The 22,969-nt window shown below is 38.6% G+C and overlaps 3 protein-coding genes and 1 pseudogene across 5 annotated transcripts; all 4 read right to left on the reverse strand.

The window, feature by feature from the left end:
* Positions 1-855: 855 nt before the first annotated feature.
* On the reverse strand, positions 856-2,265 carry LOC104880076 (uncharacterized; annotated as a pseudogene).
* A 6,122-nt stretch (positions 2,266-8,387) lies between these two features.
* Positions 8,388-9,988, reverse strand: LOC100267371 (uncharacterized). Its single transcript, XM_059740133.1, has one exon. The coding sequence runs from the start codon at positions 9,569-9,571 to the stop codon at positions 8,639-8,641; it is 933 nt and encodes a 310-aa protein (XP_059596116.1). The 5' UTR covers positions 9,572-9,988; the 3' UTR covers positions 8,388-8,638.
* A 749-nt stretch (positions 9,989-10,737) lies between these two features.
* On the reverse strand, positions 10,738-12,876 carry LOC100262202 (uncharacterized). 2 transcript variants are annotated; one of them, XM_019220383.2, is made up of 2 exons: positions 12,762-12,876; positions 10,738-12,622 (listed from the first exon to the last, which is right to left on the reverse strand). In XM_019220383.2, exon 2 carries the CDS (start codon positions 11,772-11,774, stop codon positions 10,848-10,850), a length of 927 nt encoding a protein of 308 aa, XP_019075928.1. In that variant the 5' UTR covers positions 11,775-12,622; positions 12,762-12,876; the 3' UTR covers positions 10,738-10,847. The 2 variants fall into 2 exon arrangements, with proteins under 2 accessions (XP_019075928.1, XP_019075932.1); XM_019220387.1 differs by having other exon boundaries at positions 10,738-12,634; positions 12,762-12,875.
* LOC100251981 (serine/arginine-rich splicing factor RSZ22A) lies at positions 12,656-22,145 on the reverse strand. 2 transcript variants are annotated; one of them, XM_010655009.3, is made up of 6 exons: positions 22,003-22,145; positions 21,807-21,914; positions 15,399-15,487; positions 14,586-14,826; positions 13,459-13,572; positions 12,656-12,995 (listed from the first exon to the last, which is right to left on the reverse strand). In XM_010655009.3, exons 2-6 carry the CDS (start codon positions 21,893-21,895, stop codon positions 12,989-12,991), a joined length of 540 nt encoding a protein of 179 aa, XP_010653311.1. In that variant the 5' UTR covers positions 21,896-21,914; positions 22,003-22,145; the 3' UTR covers positions 12,656-12,988. The 2 variants fall into 2 exon arrangements, with proteins under 2 accessions (XP_010653311.1, XP_002264105.1); XM_002264069.5 differs by having other exon boundaries at positions 13,459-13,581.
* Positions 22,146-22,969: the final 824 nt, after the last annotated feature.

The raw sequence follows: 22,969 nt of genomic DNA on the forward strand, positions 1-22,969 counted from the left end.
ATTTATAACTCTGTGTCAAGTCTATGGAGGCAGGAAATTTAAGTCTAATCAATGATTTATGGCTGTTTCATGAGAGTGCCATTAATAATCTGTTTTATCTTTAGGTCATCAAATGGTGGAGTAAATGGTTATTTTCATTTTCAGTGTCTTGTAACTAATGAAAGGCTGCTTCCTTCTATTTGCTTTTACCTTTTGCCTATCACAATAAAGGGTCATCTCCTGCAAAAAAATGAGGGAGAGTAACATCTTCACCACCTTTGCTCTGGATAAGTATGCATGCAATGTATTTGTTTTGGTCAGTTGCTTTTATTGATTGTATGTCAATCTTGTCTCATTTGGGTGATTGGATTCATGCTGTGGTCTTCTAAGGGACCTGCAGTTGATTTCAAGCATCGGGTTAATCTTATAGATGCAAATGCAATTGCATGTCAAGCAGGCCCCTGAAAGTCTGCAACTCAAGAGGTGTGACGCATAAAATATGTGTTATCTCCATGTTTCTTATATTATCTTTGCAATTCTCTTGTATATTTGAGGTTCTGAGTTGATGAATTAGGGCTCATCTATAGGGATACTGAAAATTGTGAAGAGCCTTCAAACCATGCAAAAGCAGTAGTGAAAGAGTGAACCAACCACCATTAATGATCTCATCACAGCCTCCTGTTTATGATGTCATTGCTGATGGATTTGGTGCTTTGGCATCACTTGTGTACATATATATATATATATATATGTGTGTGTGTGTGTGTGTGTGTGTGTGTGTCTGTTTGTATCTTACTTCACATCAATTGGCATTAAACTTTGCTAAAAAGATTAGTAATGTATCCACAAATAATTAGAAAGAGAAAGGAAAAAAAAGAAACATCAATAAAAGCTTGTATACAGTTCAAGTTCAAGGAGATATTACATGGAATTGGAAGAGAGTTCACGGATAAAGAAAGCTTACATGAAGCTGAATTCTGGAAAAGTCTATGTGGAAGAGGAAGAGGGCTAGATGAGCCTAGTAACTCGTTGGAGAGTCCAATTATGCTTCAAAGTTCCAAGTGAAAACAACATAGAGAACTTTTGCATCTCAACTTGCTTCCTTATTGACCTTACTTCTAACTTGTGCTTCTCAGGTAAAATCCAGCATACTTTCCCATGTACTCTTCTGAAGTTCTGGTTCTCGTGAACCATTCTTATTCATTCACATTTTTATCTTCCAGTCCCACTTCCCCATCAATCTTCTCTAAAGTCCTTTTCTTGCAATTCTGGAAATAAACCGTACAGACCACCCATTTCAACACATTCCCAATACAAAACAACAGAACTTGGGCTATGATTCCACTCCCCCTTTCACTGCATCCAGCATAGAGGCATGTCAGCCTTAGACTGACCCCCGATACGAAGAAAACAAGCATCAACAGCCGTCCACACTCCTTGCTACCTCTACTAAAGTATGAAGATATCATCAATGCTTCAGTCCCATAACTCTCCTCCAAAATTGAAAACACTATACTCGTATTCCATACAACACTCCAATCCAAGTACTTTATTAACACTGCTATAAAAGCTGCCCCAAAAAATACACTAAAGAACACATGATACAAGAATCCTTCTTTTTCAAGTAAATCCTCGTACCAAAACCGCACTGAAATGATATAGTAGTTAATTACCAACCACAGTAATCCAAGTAAACCACAGATTGAGAGGAGGAGAACATAAACATGTGATAAAAGGGTCCTTCAGTCTTGCCTTATGGAAAATTTCATATGCTTCCTCTTTCAGAGCCATTGGCTTCTCTCCTTCATGTAGCTTTGATGCTAAGTTGACAGTCACAATCATGTTAAAGAACTCGAGGAGATGGAGGGGCACCAAATAGAGGAGACCCAACAGAACCAATTTAAGAAAAAAATCCCAAGTCATTCTCATTGCTGGGTCAAGCCAATCCCACCGGTTAGAGTAACCAGGAGGAGGTTTTAGAATTTCATAGGCTTCAACAAGTGTTCTCTGGAAGATCATTTCATAGAAAATCAAGAAGAAAAACAGAGGGAGAGAAGTGACAAAACTGGAGATTACGAAGTTGATGCTTTTGTAAGGGATCATTAGAGCTCCTGTGACAACTTGAAAGAACTCCTGCACCTGCTTCATCATAAGACTGATGTTGCTTAGCTCCAAGCCTTTCACCTCTGTGATCAATTATAAGTTTCCTAACATAGATGGAGAGGATTGAAGCAGATGAAGTCTTCTCTTGGTGGTTGCAGTCTTCTTCCCCCTTGGACTGCATTACAGATGAGATTAATGCTGTATACCCCACCATGTGATGTGGACATGTGCATCCAAAAGCATATAGCTTTAATTTGGTTGACCTTGACTTTGATAGGCTTCAGTCATCACCAGGTCACCAACTCATACTAGATCCAGTTGCATTTTATTGTAATTGAGAGAATAACCCAAATGAATTTAACCGAAGCTGGTCCCTGAATTTCAAAACCATGCTTTCCCCCATCCTTTCACCTTGAGTTCCCAATCAGCTTAGACAACAAAAATAAATAAATTGTTTGTTTTTTTAATTAAAAAGGGTGATTTTCACATTTCTGTGTCTTCTAACCAATGAAGGGCTTGTTTTTTGCCTCATAATGTTGGCATATCAAAGAAAAAGGTTGTCCCCTGGATCATAACAGGGGTATTTGTTGTTGTCAGTTGCTTTTATTGATAACAGAAATTTGATTGCGATTTGTGTATGTTGCTTGTCAATCTTGTTTCATCAGGGTGATTGGATTCATGCTGTGATCTTTTGAGGGACCTGCTGTTGATTTCAAGCATCCTGTCGATCCCATTGATGCAAATAAGAGTGCTTGCAGAGTATTTCCTTTAGTGGGAGTTTCCAGAAAGAACCAATTTTTTTCATTGTAGATGCCAAGAACTATGCATTAGTCCGGGGCAGGGAAAGGGCTGGAAATTTAAGCTAGATGCAATGCCCACATTGCTTTCTGTTAGAATTCATGAGAGTTTGCCTTTGAAAATGTCTTAGTTAGACTTAGTCTCTGTTTTGCTATCTCTGATTTTCAGTTTTTCTGTTAGTAGAAGTAGTCATAGCAGCTGAGAGTTTTTAGCATTTTCAGTTTGGTTGTAAGCCTATAAATAGGCATTCTCTTTGGTGAAATATAGTGTGTGTCTTTCTCCAACTCAGTACTCTAATATTTTCTGAAAGTTTTAGTTCCTTTCTCCAGATTTTTTAACAGTGGTATCAGAGCAAAATTCCTACGGGCTGTGAGGCAAAGTTTTTGAGTGTTTTGAGTACTAAACACAGTGAGGTTGAGTGCAAACACTAGTGAGGTTGAGTGATCTATTTTTTTCAGGCAACTGTGGTGCAAACATGACTCCTTCTAGCAATATTTCCTCTGTAATTCCAGTGTTTAATGGTGAACACTATCACATTTGGGCTGTCAAGATGAGGTTTTACTTAAGGTCTCAAGGTTTGTGGAATGTTGTGATGTCAGAAGCTGATCCACCACCATTGGGAGCAAATCCTACAGTTGCTCAGATGAAAGCATATGAGGAAGAAAAACTCAAGAAAGACAAAGCCATCACTTGCCTACATTCAGGACTTGCAGACCACATCTTCACCAAAATCATGAACTTGGAAACACCTAAACAGGTATGGGACAAGCTCCAAGGTGAATTTGAGGGCAGTGAAAGAGTAAAAAATGTTAGACTCCTCACATTGAAGAGAGAGTTTGAGTTGATGAAGATGAAAGACGACGAATCTGTCAAAGATTATTCTGGCAGGTTAATGGATGTTGTAAACCAAATGCGGCTTCTTGGTGAGGCATTTACAGATCAAAAGGTGGTAGAAAAGATCATGGTTTCAGTGCCTCAAAAGTTTGAAACCAAGATTTCTGCAATTGAAGAGTCTTGTGACCTGCAAACTCTCACAATTGTAGAGTTAACCAGCAAGCTTCATGCACAGGAGCAAAGGGTCTTAATGAGAGGTGATGAAGCTACTGAAGGTGCTTTTCAAGCAAATCACAAGGGAAAGAATTCTGGAAACTTGCAAGGAAAGAAGTTCTTCAAGAACAGCAGAGGGAAAACTGAAGGGTCTTCAAGAAAAGGAAAATTTCCGCCTTGCTCTCATTGCAAAAGAACCAACCATGCTGAGAAAGATTGTTGGCACAAAGGTAAACCTCTCTTTAATTGTAACTTTTGCAATAAACTTGGCCATAGTGAGAAGTATTGCAGAGCCAAGAAAAAACAATCTCAACAGCAACCAGAACAACATGCAAGTGTGACTGAAGAAGACAAAAATGATGATGAGCATTTATTTATGGCATCACAAGCACTCAGTTCTCATGAACTGAATACTTGGCTCATTGACAGTGGCTGCACAAGTCACATGACCAAACATCTGTCAATATTTACCTCCATTGATAGATCAGTTCAACCAAAGGTCAAGTTGGGAAATGGTGAAGTTGTGCAAGCCAAAGGAAAAGGGACAATTGCTATCAGCACCAAGAGAGGTACAAAAATTGTCACTAATGTTCTTTATATTCCAGATTTAGATCAGAATCTTCTTAGTGTTGCACAAATGCTAAGAAATGGATATGCAGTCTCTTTCAAAGAAAATTTTTGTTTTATCTCTGATGTACACGGAACAGAGATAGCAAAAATTAAAATGAATGGAAATAGTTTTTATTTGAAGCTTGATTTAGTTGAAGGTCATGTCTTTAGTGCCAAGATTGATGAGAGTGTTGTTTGGCACAAAAGATATGGTCATTTCAACTTGAAGTCATTGAGGTTCATGCAAGAAGCTGGTATGGTTGAAGACATGCCTGAAATCTCAGTTAATGCTCAAACTTGTGAAAGTTGTGAGCTAGGGAAGCAACAACGACAACCATTCCCTCAAAATATGTCCAAGAGAGCTACTCACAAGCTGGAATTAATCCATTCAGATATTTGTGGACCAATGAGCACAACCTCATTGAGCAACAATGTGTATTTTGCGCTATTTATTGATGATTTCAGCAGAATGACTTGGGTTTATTTTCTAAAAACCAAGTAACAAGTGCTCTCTATGTTCAAAAGCTTCAAGAAAATGGTTGAAACTCAAAGTGGTCAGAACGTTAAGGTGCTCAGAACTGATAATGGAGGTGAGTATACCTCAAAAGAGTTTAGTCTCTTTTGTCAAGAAGCTGGAATTGTACACCAGCTAACAGCTCCATACTCACCACAGCAGAATGGAGTCTCTGAGAGGAAGAACAGAACCGTGATGGAGATGGTAAGGTGCATGCTATTCGAGAAGAAGCTACCAAAGCTTCTATGGGCTGAAGCAGTCAACACCTCAGTGTATTTGCTTAACAGACTACCAACTAAGTCTATTCAGAGCAAAACACCAATAGAGGCATGGTCTGGTGTAAAACCTTCTGTCAAGCACCTGAAAGTTTTTGGCTCATTTTGTTATCTTCATGTGTCATCTGTCAAGAGAGGGAAGCTTGATGAAAGAGCTGAGAAAGGTGTCTTTGTTGGTTATGCAGCAGAATCAAAAGGTTACAGAATTTATAGCTTGAGTAGAATGAAAATCGTGATAAGTAGAGATGTGCACTTTGATGAAAACTCCTATTGGAATTGGGACTTGAAGAAAGTTCATAAATGTGATCAAACCACTCCATCTATTCTTGAACCAGCAATAGAAAGTACAATCATTGAAGGTCCACTTGATGTTGAAGCAACTTCAGACACACCAGTGCTTAAGATGAGGCCATTATCTGATGTGTACGAGAGGTGCAATCTTGTACATGCTGAGCCTACATGTTACAAGGAAGCTGCAAGATTTCTAGAATGGATTGAGGCCATGAAAGCTGAAATTGATGCTATCGAAAGAAATGGAACCTGGAAGTTGACAGAACTACCTGAAGCTAAGAATGCAATTGGTGTAAAGTGGGTTTTCAGAACTAAATTTAATTCAGATGGTTCAATCTTCAGGCACAAGGCTAGATTGGTTGTGAAGGGTTTTGCTCAAGTTGCTGGAGTGGACTATGGTGATACATTTGCACCAGTAGCTAGACATGACACTATAAGGCTACTACTTGCACTTGCTGGTCAAATGGGATGGAAAGTGTACCATTTAGATGTCAAGTCAGCTTTTCTAAATGGTATACTTCTTGAAGAAATTTATGTTCAACAACCAGAAGGCTTTGAGGTTATTGGCCATGAACTCAAAGTGTACAAGCTACATAAGGCTCTCTATGGTTTGAAGCAAGCACCAAGGGCCTGGTATAGCAGAATTGATTCTCATCTGATCCAACTTGGATTTAGGAGGAGTGAAAATGAAGCTACTTTGTATTTGAAACAAAATGAGGATGGTTTGCAACCGGTAGTATCACTTTATGTTGATGACATGCTAGTGACCGGAAGCAATGTAAAATTGCTAGCTGATTTCAAAATGGAAATGCAGGATGTATTTGAGATGTCTGACCTTGGCATCATGAACTACTTCCTTGGAATGGAAATATACCAATGCAGCTGGGGTATCTTCATTTCACAAAGAAAATATGCTATGGATATTCTCAAGAAATTCAAGCTAGAATCATGCAAAGAAGTAGCAACTCCGCTGGCACAAAATGAGAAAATTTCAAAGAATGATGGTGAGAAACTTGAGGAACCCTCTGCATATAGAAGCTTGGTGGGCAGCCTACTATACTTGACAGTAACCAGACCTGACTTGATGTTTCCAGCTAGTTTGCTTTCAAGGTTCATGAGTTCACCAAGCAATGTTCACATGGGAGTTGCAAAGAGGGTGCTAAAGTATGTTAAAGGTACAACAAATCTTGGCATTTGGTATTTAAAGACAGGAGGAGTTAAGCTAGATGGTTATGCTGATAGTGATTGGGCAGGAAGTGTTGATGATATGAAGAGCACTTCAGGTTATGCATTTACAATCGGTTCAGGTGTCATATGCTGGAATTCAAGAAAGCAAGAAGTAGTGGCACAATCAACTACAGAAGCTGAGTATATCTCCTTAGCAGCTGCTGCAAATCAAGCAATATGGTTGAGAAAATTGCTTGCTGATTTAGGCCAGGAACAAAGCTCACCAACTGAGCTTTACTGTGACAATAAGTCAGCCATTTCCATTGCTCAAAATCCTGTCCATCATGGCAGAACCAAGCACATAAATGTAAAATTCCACTCCATAAGGGAAGCTGAAAAGAATTCACTTGTTAAGCTGCATTATTGCTCAACTGATGAGCAACTTGTTGACATAATGACTAAAGGACTTCCTAAATCAAGGCTGGAGTTCCTAAGGTTGAAGCTTGGTATGTCCAAGGCAAATCTCAAGGAGGAGTGTTAGAATTCATGAGAGTTTGCCTTTGAAAATGTCTTAGTTAGACTTAGTCTCTGTTTTGCTATCTCTGATTTTCAGTTTTTCTGTTAGTAGAAGTAGTCATAGCAGCTGAGAGTTTTTAGCATTTTCAGTTTGGTTGTAAGCCTATAAATAGGCATTCTCTTTGGTGAAATATAGTGTGTGTCTTTCTCCAACTCGGTACTCTAATATTTTCTGAAAGTTTTAGTTCCTTTCTCCAGATTTTTTAACACTTTCTACCTCTGCTAAAATATGCAGATAATGCAGGCGGTTCTGCCCCACACAACACTCCAATCCAAGTAGTTTGTAAGCTCATCATGCAGAAGCCTCCTTGAAATAACATAGTAGTTTGTTACCAACCACGCAAATCCAAGTAAAGCACAATTTGAGAAGAGGAGAGCACATTCTGATATGATAAAAGGGACATTGTATGAACACATATAGCCTTGATGCCAAACCTAAACCACAAACACGAGTGAGCTCTAGGAGATGAAGGGTCACCAGATCTAGGACACCCGGTTGAATCAATTTATGAAAAAAGTCCCTAGTCGTTCTTCTATGGCCAATACCAGCTTATGTCACTAGGAGCTTTTGTTAGAATTTCTGAGGCTTCAGGTGGTGTGCTTTGGAGGATAATCTCATGGAAAACTAACTGACTTTGTTGTTGTTGAACAATCATAGCCTTTAATTTGGATAATTATCAATCATCTCCCTATGAGCAACAGACATGTCCTCGGTGTATATATCCTTTGAACTTCAGTCTTCATCAACAATCAAGATCTGATACTGAATACCCTTAGTCTTACTTTCCACACAATCATAATATATGAAAAATAAAAATAAACTATTTGGGTAATACTTCCATTTTATGAAAAGCTTGGTTAAATATTGCAGGTGGGAAAGTTTGTCACCACCATAACAATCAAAGTTGACCTTTGAATACCTGTTACTTATCACATTCACATGATCATGGGTTCGAGATCCAAGAATAGACTTGGAATTCAATTCATACTGGGTAGGAACACAGACAAAAAAATAATTTTCACCCATACCCATGGTGCCTAATGTTTCTCAAAAATCCAGTTTCAAGGGACTATCCTGCGGCACGCTGCAACTTTTATGATCCGCCAGTGATTTGAATTGGTGGGATGGATCATGGATGGCTGTTCAGAATTTCAAAAGCCTTCCCTATTGTCAATTCGGATTTGATTTGAGAGAGATAAAGAAGATCACTTAGAACTGTGGAATAAGAGATTGTAAGTTATTCATTGTAGGTAACATCTTGAAGAAAAATACATAAGATTATCTTTTAGAAAAATCTTTGCAAAGGAGATCATCTTCTCTACCTTCTTCCATGTCAACCTTCTCCCTCCAGCGCCTCTTGCAATCATGGTAGTAAACCATGCAGACTACCCATTTCATGACCTTTCTCACACACCCCAAGCCTGTACGAACAAAAGCAAGTACAATCATACCGGAAAAACTCCCTCTTACAAGAAGGGTTGACAAGGATAGGCCATATAACCAAATAAAATTGAAGAGCATCAACACAAATCCACGCACTCTATTGCCTTTGCTCAAGTATTGTGAGGTTGACAAGGCTTGAAGACAACCCTTGTCCTCTAAAATTGAAATAACGACACCCATATTCCACCAGGCGCTCAACACCAACCAAATTCCAAAGGCTATAATCACACCCATCATAGAAACAAGAAGCAAGAGCACATTCCCTGACACCAGTAAGGGGCCCAATAGGATGAAAAACACTATCACCATCAAGGACAAATTGGACAAGAGGAAGGTATAAATGTAGGTAACAAGAGGGCCTTTCCACCTGGTTTTGGCGACCGAATTACGGAGCATATCTTGTAAACCTAGTGTTCTGGCTCCGGCATGAATCGCAGAAGCTGAATAAACGGTAGTGACTGCAGTGAGGAGGTTCAATAATTGAATGGGGATCAAGTAAAGGAGAGCCAGTAGGAGAACCCTGCCAGTGCCAGACATCATGTGAGTCAATCTAGTTACAGCGTTGGAGTTGGGAGGAAGCTCGCTGAGCTGAGGAGAGAAAGAAGCTTCCATCAGGATATGCTGGAGAAGCCATTCATGCAGTAGCGTGATGCAAAATAAAGGAAGCGAGACGATTGTTGCCAGGGGAATGAAGCTGGGGTTTCTGATTCCAACTCGCACGGCTTCTCTGATGATCCCAAAGGTGCCAAGGAAACGCATCCTTTCCATTGTGGTACTTGGATTGGAATCACCGGATTAATCCCTTGCTCCTTCAAACGTCACTCCGTTTGATCCGTAGATAGAGTGAATAGCTTATGTCAACAGTCAACCTCCATTAACAATTAAAAAACTAAATAAATAAACAAAAAAACTAGAATAAAAAAATTAAAAGTCAACGCGGAGGTTGGAAGCATAAGGGCCTTATGTCAACTCTAACTTCTTCCCCAAGGGCATCCAATATTTAATCTAATTCATACTTACCATCTATTCATATCTCAACTCAAGAAACAAAACAGAGTAAGGGAAGTAAAAAAAAACAAACAGAAGATGATGATGTTGATGTTTTTGTAAGGGACAATTAGAGCTTCTTTGAGTGCATCCAAGAAGTCCATCTCCTGATCATGCACAATATGATCTTGAAACATATAAAAGTCTTCTCTCTGTGGCTGCAGTCTTTCATCTAATGAAGGGGAAGATTTGACTTGGTGTTCCACCACTTGGATTGCACTATAGATGAAACCTTGGATAATTATCACTCATCTCCATAGCCTTTTTTACTTTGAGGAACGAGGGAGGAAAAGGCCCCAACAACTGATTTTGTTGTTGTTGAACAATCATAGCCTCTGGATAATTATCATTCAGCTCCCTAAGAGCCACAGGCATGTCCTCAGTGTATATCCCTTGAACTACATCAACAATCAAGATCTGACAAAGAATAAATCGAAATAAACTATTTGTAGAATATAAGGGTAAAGTAGAGAGCAACTACCCACTTCCATTTTTATCAGAAGCTCAGTCAAATGTAGCAGGTTTGGTAAGCTTGTCACCAACCATATCAATCCAAGTTGACCTTTGAATACCTGGTACTTATCACATTCACATGATCATGGGCTCGAGATTGAAGAATATGCTTGGAATTCACGTTATATTCCGAGGCCAACGATGCCAGTGGCAATGCCCATAGTGGGAAGGAAAACAGACAAAATAATTCTCACTCATAGCAATGGTGCCTAATGTTTCTCAACAATCCAGTTTTAAGGGACTATCCTGAGGCACACTGCAACTTTTATGATCCGCAGAGCCTTGAAATGGTGGGATGGATGGCTGTTCAGCATTTCGAAAGCCTTCCCTTCCCTTAATGTCAATTCAGATTTCAGAGAGAGAGACGACAAAGATCAGTTAAAACCATGGAAGAAGATTCCATGAGTTATTCATAGTAAATAACATCTAAAAACCCATCTTGGGGCTTGTGGAATTGAGTACAAAATAATACATAAGATTACACTCATGAAAAATTTTTGCAAAGGATTTCATCTTCTCTACCTTCTTCCATGTCAACCTTCTCCCTGCAGCGCCACTTGCAATCGTGGTAATAAACAATGAAGACTACCCATTTAATGACCTTTCCCACACACACCAAGCCTGTATTAACAAAAGCAAGCACAATCCTACCGGAAAAACTTCCTCTTACATGGAGGGTTGACCAGGATAGGCCATATAACCAAATAAAATTGAGGAGCATCAACGCAAATCCACGCAACCTATTGCCTTTGCTCAAGTATTGTGAGGTTGACAAGGCTTCAAGACCGCCCTTGTCCTCTAAAATTGAAATAACAACACCCATATTCCACCAGGCACTCAACACCAACCAAATTCCAAGGGCTATCATCACACCCATCATAGAAACAAGAAGCAAGAGCACATTCCTTGACACCAGTAGGGGACCCAATAGGATGAAAAACACTATGACCATCGAGGAAATATTGGACAAGAGGAACGTATAAACGTAAGTAACAAGAGGGCCTTTCCACCTGGTTTTGGCGATGGAATTATGGAGCATATCTTGTAAACCTAGTGGTCTGGCTCCGGCATGAATCGCAGAAGCTGAATAAACGGTTGTGACTGCAGTGAGGAGATTTAAGAATTGGATGGGGATCAAGTAAAGAAGAGCCAGTAGGAGAACCCTGCCAGACATCATGTGAGTCAATCTGGTTACAGCAAGAGAGTTGGAGTTGGGAGGAGGCTTTCTGAGCTGAGGAGAGAGAGAAGCTTCCATGAGGATATGCTGGAGAAGCAATTCATGAAGTAGCGTGATGCAAAATAAAGGAAGTGAGACGATTGTTGCCAGGGGAATGAAGCTGGGGTTTCTGATTCCAATTCTCACGGCTTCTCTGATGATTCCAAAGGTGCCAAGGAAGCGCATCCTTTCCATGGTATCACTTGGATTGGATTCATCTCCAAACTCCACTCCATTTGATCCATAAATAGAGTGAGTAGCTTACGTCAACCTCCATTAAAAAACTAAACAAATAAACAAAAAATATGAATAAAATATTAAGAGTCTACGCGGAGGTTCAGGGCCTTGTGTCATTAAAATGTAACTTGCTCCCCAACGGCATCTAATGTTTAATCTAATTCATACTTACCATCTAATCATATTTTAAAAATACAAAAATAAAAACTATTTAATTATTGAAAATAGGAAAAAAAAAACCTATTTAATTTTCTTCACCCAGTGCGGACTGCAACAGCGTAAATCATGATAAAATGGTGAATTAGTAATCCTGCATGGATAACATACCACTACACAAGCAATTGAGTCCCACAACATCGAAAATCACACTGGCCTAACAGTTTTACAATTACTGGGTTGAAAAAGACTCGTTTGCGGTTTGAGTTGATGCAGCCATAGCGCCACGTGCCTTCGAGTTTAAGCTACTACAGATGGAATTTCCCTTAAGCAAAATTACCCTGAACACGCAGCTTCAGATGAAAAGTCACTATCCAACTCAAAACTGAGACGGAGATCAATAAATGGCTTCATCTTGTCCACCCATGACCCAGATAGCAGAAAAAGTAGGTGGTCATAACTATAAATGTCAGAAGCCTTGTTGCCGCATTATAAAGTTTCAAACGCAACAAGTTTCTCAACATTTGCGGTGACAATATGTGACTCAAGCAGACTAAGAAGCATAAGAAGCAACGAGTAGGAGGTCCATCTGTTGCAGAATCAGAGGTGGGGGGGATAAACCATGTGAGCAGTAACCATGTCGTTTTAGCCTAAAATCACACCTCAAAACAAGAAAAAGAAAATGTAAAACCTTTTAGAAACCTATATTTTAAATAGAGGGCTTACAGATAATAACACAAACACAAACACAAACAGCAATAAGATGACAATTCAAAGTAGGGGCGGAACCTCCAAATTTCAGTAAAGCTGAAGAGAGCAAGCCGACGTAAAACAGTCCAAATCATCTCTATTGGCGGCTATAACACTGTAGAAGCCATTTTCCAACATAACCCATTCTCATGACATGAACATAACTAACATGGTTCTTGGTTGTTCAACAAATCCTATTAGTGCTACACTATGGCAGAGAAGCCACTCTTTAATGCCATCCAGCGTTTGATTCAGCTACTCCAACATCAGTCTCTGCCAATGCAACTAACCATATCAGCTTGGATTCTAAAGATAAAAAATAAAAATTTAATAACATTTAGCAATAATTAAAAGATAAAAAAAACCTGCATAATTTAGAACATGAAATAAACTGTTTCTTTAACCAATTTGACAGATTAGGCCCAAGGCACCAACTTCATTAATCCTCACCATCCATATAATGTGTTATTTATTTATTTATCCATTTATTAGTGTAAACACATTCCAAAGCCTGGGAGACGGGCCTGTAATCAAGCAAGTGAACAAATGTTTATAAATTTATCATTGTTCAAACAGTCATTTTAGGCAGTTGTCCATTCAAGTGGTAGTTTCTCAATGGCACCAACTACACGTGGCACCATATCTCAGTAAGGCCTAGGTTGCCATCTAAGTAATGAGAGGATATATGACTATAGCGACATATGCAAGAAATTCTGTGCATGGACCCATGACATACCCATTAGCAAAAGGTGAATCATTGCGAGCACGGCGATATGGAGGTGACCTGCTGTAGCTGCGACCTCGACGAGGTGATACGCTTCTACGTCGTGGAGATTTTCTCGCATGCGGGCTATAGCTCCTAGCATAAGATGCAATTTTAATAATATCACTCAATTCAAAATCCAAAATTGTTGAGAAGTATGTCATTGACAAATATCTACAATTCTACTCGTAATCAGCAACATTCAGAGGAATGTCATAGTTCATAGTTCATAGAGGCTAGCAAAAGGTTAATATCCACATTCCAGAAAGGTGTCACACCAATATGCTACTATGCATTCCTCATCCCCTCCCCCCAGTCAAATTAGAAAATATATGAGCGACTCATCTAATCAACTAAACATAGAAGTACAAACAGAAAGTTCTGATATCTGATATGATCTAGAAGAAAGATATTTTGGAGGAAAGATCTGCCAAAAAAATCATATAATAGCGATTCAAGATAGAAGCAATCACATGAGGTGAAAGAGAGAAAGAGAGAGAGGAAAAATGGCCAGTAAGCACACACTATTACAGATTATTTGTTACAAAATTGCGCCCATGTCAAGCGATACTTCATGACATTTTCATCTGAGAAACAGCTTTTATCACTGTTAAATACCCTGTTACCCTGATATGAAAGTAGGATATCCTGTAACAGCTTTTATCCCTGTTAAATATTACATATGAGAGTAAGATATGTAATATAATATATCACTGTTACAGGATATCCCTGCCTCAAGTGAGTTTGCCGTTAATGGGGTTCAGCTGTGAGCCACCAATAGCAAACACATGAGGATAATCATATGATACCAACTGTTAAGTAGCATGGTTCTGAGCTCCTAAAAAACTTTCAGTTGCAGAGAACATGCAAAGGATTTAGCATTGGGGTTTCAGAAAGTCAACTTTTCTCAAGTTCAACCATAAAAAAGGTATTTCAGACAGTTATGCTCCAGATTCCAAAAAATTTAATCCTATATAATTTCACATAAAGAGGAAAACAGAAAAGGCTTCAAGGCATTTCAATAACCTGATAATGCAAAACTCTATAGCATGTGCAGTTTATGACAAAAAAGAAAAAAACAAAGTATAGCCAGGATATACCTGCGCCCATAACTTGGACTCCTACGAGGACGAGGGCTAATGCTTCGACGCCGTCCACTTCCCATGCCTCGTGAACCAATCCGCAAGCGACATTCTCGAGCAAAATGACCAGGTTCACCACATTCATAGCACTTCAAGTCCTCACCTCCGCCACGTCCACGATCACGGCCTCCACCACCACCACCACCACCACCACCCCCCTTAGAATTATGAGAGAGCTCCACACGCCACCCACTCTTTCCTGTTAACCCAAAGTTGAGTTCGCATAAAAGTTCCAAAGTTTATAAAGCAAATAAAAGCAAGCTTCACCCTTCAGAGTCAATTGACCAAAAGGGATTGCTGTCCAGCAGGATCCAAAATGCAACCTGAACATCAAGTGTACAGAACCAACACAAACAGGAGAAAACTGGTAATTTACAACAACTATGTTGACAGTTAACACAGAAAAGCATTAATAACTTTTCAAACAGACAAAGTTACACTATACTCGCAAACTTCAAAATAAAGTCTTCCCAAAGAGCATCCATAAGGACGGTCACAGGGATGACCTTTTCTTGGCCGATGCAAGTGCCATAAATCTGAGCTCCTCTGGCAAGTATCAAATCTGTCTTATGTTAATGGTGACACTACCCCTCAGAAATTAATATTATCATACAAAAGGTGGCTGGAATACATGAGAAAGAAAACAATTCAAATAAAATAAACAGGAAGGATGGAAAAAAAAAAAAAGAAGATAAAAACAGTAGGATCAACAAAATATGCAATGAACCAAACTTTCTTGACATTTATATTTGGAAAATGCTTTGTACTCACCATCCAATCCACGAATTGCATCTACAGCATCCCTACGATCAGCAAACTCAACAAAAGCATAACCCGGTGGTCTCCGAGCAACCCAAACACTGATAAATTTTAGCAACATGTGTTAAGACCAACAAAAATTTCAAATGCAGGATACTAAAAAGTAATCTATGTGTTGAAAATAGTATCAAGTTTTAAAAAACAAAATAGTTGTGCTACTCCACAAAGACAGCTTCAATACAAGGCTTAACAGCCAAGCTTGGACCTAAAAGTTCAAATTCGAAACCTAGGCCAGCCCTGTAAGAATAAAATTGTATAATATAGCAAAGTTAACATTAAACAGTGATATAAAATAACATATAAAATATTTAAAATAAATTCCATTTATATAAAAGTTGTAGAATTGACACTAATAATCCATGATTCTAATGGATAGGAGTGGAATAATATAGACCTGCAGAAGCTGCAGGCGGGGGATGTCCAAGGAAGAAGTGTGAGGTGTACAGGTGTAGCACAAGGGGCCTGTATGGTAGAACAGCACTGTGCCAAGGGCATCTTTAGTGGGGCTGACTTAGGGACCCAAAGGTTGGGTCGTAAGTGGTTAAAGGGAGCCCAAAGTCCCAGTGGCAATGCAATTCCTCATGCCCAAAGCCTTAATGGACCGGAAACTTCAGAGGCCCATTCAGTTTCTGTTAATGATGTGGGGGAGGGTTTAAGAGTGGGCCAAGCCAGTGGGGGTGGGTTTAGTGGGTTTAAAGGATAAAAAGGAGGGTTGTTGCTTAGTGGCTTTGGCTGAGGGAGAGAAGGGCTCTCTATGACTTCTTAAAGGAAGGGCCTTCTCTGCAGATTTCAAGGAGATGACACAGTACAGTTGTGTCGAAGATGGGCATGTGTGGCTTGAGGCATTGCCAGCATCGGTTTCAAAGAGCTCTTGAGTGGCGTTTACCAACGAAGCTCTCTTGGAGGAGGTGAACAGGTTTCCAAGGCCTTCCCCTCTCCTTTCTTTGGGGCCTGTGGACCTGGCAAGCCACTGATAACCATGTTGCTGGAAAATGGCAGCTTGCTGAAGTTTTCCAGAAATGCTGAGAAGTACCCTTCGGGTAAGGAGGAGGAGGTTGTGGTTGAGGAGGCGGAGTCCCCTAAGGCCTTGGCAATTGCTTGTGTCCCGGGGTGGGGATCCAGATAGCCTCCCCATTAATTTAGTCAATTTTAGCAGCTTCTTAGGGTTACCTGCGGAGGGGTTTGAAAAGGAGATTAGTTCCCATTGAAGAAATTGGGGTAAAAAAAAGGACGTGGGGTCAAGGTTTCAGGCAGAAAGAGGAGTATTCCCTCGACTACCCTTTTTGAGCAGGATATCTATAAACTAGAGTGTTCGGTTAATTATAACAAGTCTCCGATCACTGTCAGGGAAAGGGGAAGGGGGAAGGAGTTTTGGGGACTCATATCCTGTTTTGTGAGGTTGGTCAAGTGTTTTGGTTTGTGCTTAGGTCAGGGGGGGCTTCGGGGTTCATGGGGATGGTAGGTTAGTTAGGGTGGTTGGTATTTGCTCTCTCATTTCCTTTTCTTCTTTTTGCTTGTCTTTTGGCCTATTTTGTATGCTCTATGGGTACTCTGTTGCGCCATTTTACAAGCATTTTTAATATATTCTTCTTTTTACTTATCAAAAAATTATTATAATAATATAGACCTAAAAAAGAGGAATAAAGAGATTCAACAGAATTCTTTGTAAATTCAAAAGCATTCCCTATAAACTTGGTTTGCAACCTTGGGTCTTTGTGAGGATGAGTTTCTTCGCATGGGAAGCTACTTGGGATAGGTTTTGACATTGAAGCAACTTAAAAAGAGGAGACAAAAAACTCAGAATTGATGCTATTTTTGCAAAGGCAATGAAAAAATAATTGATCAAATCCTCCCTTACTATTTAAAAGCAGTCATGTTTTGACATCTTATTTATGCTGTTTTTGGGATAAAACTGGTCAGATTTTTAAGTTGGAATGGTTCTTATGTCAGGAGGAAGAGGATGAAGGCTTGGAGAGTTGTCCCTTGTTGTCTATTTTGGACAACATGGAAAGAAAGAAATAGGATAGCTTTTGAAAATATTGAAAAAGGGGACCAAGTAATCAAGCAAACTTTCATGCATTGGTGGATTCAGCTAGGCCCAGAGGGGGCACATGCCCCATGCATAATAAGGAATTGAACCTTTGACCTCAGTTTTAAGAGAAATACACCAGCCGATGGGCCAAACATTGCTTTTTGGCTTATATTTGCCCCCCTCCTCCTTAAATTAACCTCTATCCTATTGCCCCCCCTGCATCCTATTCCTAGCTCCGCCTCTGCTTTCATGTATGTTTTTTAGGAGTGGCTTATAATGTTCATAGGTGATAGCTCTTTGACTATCTTAGGCTTGACTGATTGGATAGGCTCTAAGTGAGACATGGGAGTTGTTTTTTGTTTTCCCTTGGCATCATTTGTCCATTTTGGCATCTTTGTACGCTCAGTGTATACCTTTGCTCATCTTTTGTAAAGCACTTTAATATATTCTATCTTTGCCTATATATATAGTCCTAAATTTTTTTTTAGAGTTAGTTAAAACTCACACCTGTCCTGACTCTATAGTTATATCATGCTAGCCCAAAGCTTGTTAAAGATAACCATGGTAGGAGAATCACTTGGCCCAAGGCCAACCCTGTTTTTTTAATGACTGACTTATGAGAAATGCGGTTCCCTTTAGAAGTCTAACATAAGATTGGATTTTCCTGTGCAAACGCAATAGTTGAAGATGAGAAACAAGAGACACATGTACTTCATATTGTCCATAAGAGGCTATTGGTTGTGGCATCTTTAGAACATCTAAAAAGTTGGCATATCAATTCTCTCCAAACCCAGGCCTCATGCTAATTTTTAAACAACAAAGTGCTTGACCAGTTGAACTACCAGTGTCCAATTCAACAGTCAGACCAGATAATCCAGTTTGGGTTCTGATAACACTGGTCAGTATGCCTGCCAAAGCAGTAAGCAAATATTGTGTGGGTATTGTTTGCAGATTGAGCAGTCTAGAGAAGTAGGGATTGTGGTAAGGACTTTGGAATAAGTGTCCATCAACTTAGAGACGGCAAGTAATTCCGTTAACTTCATGTATATTGGACCAAGTCAAAATGCTTTTTGTTGTAATGCCTGAAATTTAGCAAACCACTACTGTCTTGTAACAATTGCCACGATCATGAGCTTGGGAAGGAAATGGGCTGTGATCACGATTGAAGACTCTAAATGGAACAATAATGAAAGGAAAGTTCTAATATATTTCTGTGTTTGCCTATCAAAAAAAAAATAATGAAAGGAAAGGATCATTGAATAAAATTGGAAAAAGAATCATTAATGCACTTATATTTTGGCTGCGCCTACACTTTGGTGTCATCCGTGGGAACAACGAAATCAAAAGGGGAATGATAGATCCAATACCACCCGGAGAGAGAAAGAGGAGATCCATGAGCATGAGGATTCCTTGGAGCAGCTGTGCTGCCAATTGGACTGACAACAAGCTCAATTCAATCAGAGACTCCACTCTTTGAATGAGGCTCTAACAAGGCATAATGAAGAGTTGAGAGTTTGCCTGCATAGTAGGAGGTCAGTTTCATTTGTTAGTCTTTCTGCACCACCACTTGCAACAAGGTCGTAGCAAGAAGATTCACCTCCTACTATATAAGACAATAAATCTGTCCAGAATGGGACTTCCCAATCATACCGCCAAAAAGCAGACCTATAGGAATAAATAGATGAACTAAAGGCCTGAGTTCACTCAATGAAAGGGAAAACCCTGCATCATTTCATGAGCTATATTGTTTGTAGAATAGTTAGGAGCCCATTTACTAAAGACATTTTGAAAACTGATGTGCCTTCTGGATTTGTATTTCCGAAATTCTAGATATATGACAGGATGGAGATCCAGTGGATCATCTAATGTACTTCCAAGTTCCACCATCTTATGACACTTATGTAGGGAAATGATGTTGTGTTATGCAAAGCGCTTCCATCAAGCTTGCAAGGCCCACACTTATCTGGTTCCATAATTTGTCTAGGGGATCTACATCATCTTTCTCAGAATCGTGCAACATATTTATCTCAGTAGATGTGGTCCTCTAGGCAAAGGAGGGATATGGATTCTTTATTTAATGTGCAAATGATGGATGGAGAAAGTGTATGTGACTATATAAAGCAATTTATTGTTACCCTAGTATAGGTGGAAAGCTATGACAACACCACCACCTAAACCACCTTTAGGTCTAACTACCAATTCTGATTCAAATCAATCGCTCCATAAGTAATAGGCAAAGAGTATGGAGCAAGCTTTTACTTGAGCCTACCGAGTTGGCAAGCTTAGAGGACCTAACATCTTCTCAACCTAAGGTGGTAGCCACTACTACTTGGGGAAAAAACAGGAAGCAAATTCTAGCAATTCCGAAGAGAAAGTGTTGACAGAGTAACCATACTTCTGCAACAGGACAACTGGTGAGGTTATAGTCAAAAGAAATAGACCATATGTTTACCAAGTCAACAACTCCTCATGCCCAAGTGTTCAAGGTATTATCCTAATTGCCAAAGTTTTGTTGGCCTGTGCTGCCTGAAGGAGACCCTACAAAGCAGGACCTAGCCAAATATTGCACATATGATAAGAGTCAATGGACATACAACCAAGGAATGCTAAAGCCTTAAACATGTGATTCAGATGTATCTGCACAATAGAAAATTGCAGCATTTTGTCCTCAAGGAGAAAGATCAAAAAGTGAACCAAATTGACGGAAGTTTACAATCGTCAGAAATCAAAATGAATGGACCCCAAAGAAGGGTAATTTCAATCATCCATGATGGAGAAAGGACAGGACAATCATTGAGAAAAATAACAGGCTTTCAGCAGGTCAACCAAGTAGGAGTTTCCACTTTTTATTTTCCTTCAATTTATCTTTCTTTCTATTTTTTCTCTTTATTTTCTTTCCTTTGCATTTTCCCTCAAATTTTCTGGGAACCAATCAATAGTCTTAAAAAAAAAAAACACTTTCTGACATCTAATATGGTATACATCAACATAAAACACATTTGGTATACACCTAATTTTGTTTTCAGTGGCACAATACACATATACTCACATTGCACTCATTTTTGCCCAATCCATTCAATCTTTTGAGGAATATTGATGTTGTCATGTATCCACAGGAAGAACTTGACATTTCTCAATTAAATTACATATCCCAATATGTTTGGTCATGAAGACTACAAGTACAAGTCAAATGACCTTGAGAGTAGATTTGAGCATAATTCCTTGGGGGGAGAAGAGTGCAAATTGCTGAGAAATTGAGCACCCAGAGAAGTCGGGATTTTGGCAAGGGCTTTGAACAAATAAGTGTCCATCAACTTGGAGACGGAAAGTAATTTTGTAAGCTCCATGCATATTGGACCATGTTAAAACGCTTTATATTATAATGCCTGAATTTTAGCAGGCTGCTAATGCCTCTTGTAACGATTGCCACAATCATGTACATGGGTAAGGAAATGGCCCACAATCACGATCAGAGACTCTATGAAAGGAAAGGATCATCAAATAAAGTTAGGAAAAACTAGTTAGCATAATTTTATTTGGGCTGCACCTACATAATGTTTTTAAGGGCTACTGATTAGCGGAATAGACAGAGATCTTTTATCCAGAAAATTTCTGAACAATTGATATAAAATTCAAAATTGATTTTCAATTATTTAAGGAACATATCAACATAAGGAAACAATATTATCCATGAATAACCCAAAATTCTGCTATAAAACAAATCAGCATGAACCAAACAGTTAAAAGAAGATTCTGGCCCAATTTCCAGAACATGGACATATAATATATTAGAGCCCCATTTCTTTCCCGCTGAAAGAAAAAAAAAAAAAAAAAAAAAACCAAGCATTTGAGGCAAAAAAAAAAAAAAGTGGGGAAACAAAAGGGGAGAGTGCTAGAAACAGGTGCATTTTCTGAATGCGAATTCCCAATTAATTAAAGTATAAAAGTCAGAGGAAATAAATATTACAAACTGGTAAGCAAAATTGCAACAGACAGAAGGCTCGCCTCGCAACATAAGGAGATATGCTGCCAAACTGCCATAGGTTTTCATACTATTTAAGTTTCAAGAAATCGACGAAACCAGCTGCCTACACACAAGATGGTTCTAAATCAAAGACAAGAAACATCAAAAGGGAAACCACGAAAGACATAAAAAAGGGCTTTAAAAAAAAAACCAACCGATATTCCAAAATATTTCCAATGGCAACAAACAAGAGATATCACAACCAGGTTCACCAAAATGTAGAAAAAAAAATCATAAAAATAACTTCAATTACGAAATGGAGAACAATTGCCACGCAATTCTCTTATAAAAAATTAGGAATCACCTCCGAATAACACCGTAAACTCGAAATTCATCTTCAAGCTCCCTTTCTGAGACACGAGGATCCAAATTCCCAACATAAACTCGAGACATTTTCGGCACCGGTTCCCACCTAAGGAAACAAACCTCCAGAGATTAACGACATGGATGGTGTGGAAGAAACATTAGTCATGTGATTGAGAAATGAAGGTGAAGCTTACCGAGAAAAAATTCTAGGGTTTGTCGAAGCTCTAAAACCCTAGAGGAGAAGGTTGTGTTTGATTAGGTTTATATGGTCCAATAGCCTAATTCATGGACCGCCCGACTTGACCTAAGCTTTCGGTCGTCTTGATTTTAGGAAATGTTTGTGACATTTTATCAAGTATTGAAAAGGTAAAAACGTTTTGTAAAATCACTATCAAACATAACTTACACGGACGGTACCACTTCAAGGATGAAAACATGGGTAGATAAATTTTATTAAAATATTAAAAATACAAGTTAAAATTTTCAAGAAAAATAATTTGATAAAGCAAAAAATTTATGAAACTTTGTACAAATATATACTATATATTAAACACTAAAATATTTGTTCCCCTTTTTTAAATGGGCATGTTATTATTATTTTATTCAATTAATTTAGTTGATATTTATCTATTTCCAAATACAATCTAGATTTAAATAATATCTTTATTTTAAAAAATTATCATAATTTATTAAAATAATTTTAACATAAAAATTTAAATATTATTATCAAAATTTCTAGATGAAAAAAATATAGATGATTAATTGTTTTCCATTTCTAAAAATGTAAACCTATAAAACAACTTTCATGCATTCCTTAGTACACCTAAATCTTGAAATTTTAAGGTCATAAAATTAATCTTTAAGCTTGAGGAATCAACTATGGGGCATGATTTTGCATCTTTTTCTCAAATTGTATTTTTAATGGTCGATTACTTTTATAACCTATGATGAAAAACATCTTTGACGAATATGACATGATAAGAAATGTAGATTTTTTTTTTTTTGTTTTGCAACGATTCGCACTTTGCGAGAAATAATAGCCAAAAAAAATACATGGTACAAACTTGGGTTCAATCTTATACGAAGTGTAAGGCCGAAGTCATGGATAATATAGACAACCAAATAATCAGAGTTTGGAAAGATTAGGAGGGTGATGAAAAA

Source organism: Vitis vinifera, chromosome 1 (assembly GCF_030704535.1).
Source record: "Vitis vinifera cultivar Pinot Noir 40024 chromosome 1, ASM3070453v1".
In the NCBI taxonomy this organism is placed as follows: domain Eukaryota; kingdom Viridiplantae; phylum Streptophyta; class Magnoliopsida; order Vitales; family Vitaceae; genus Vitis; species Vitis vinifera.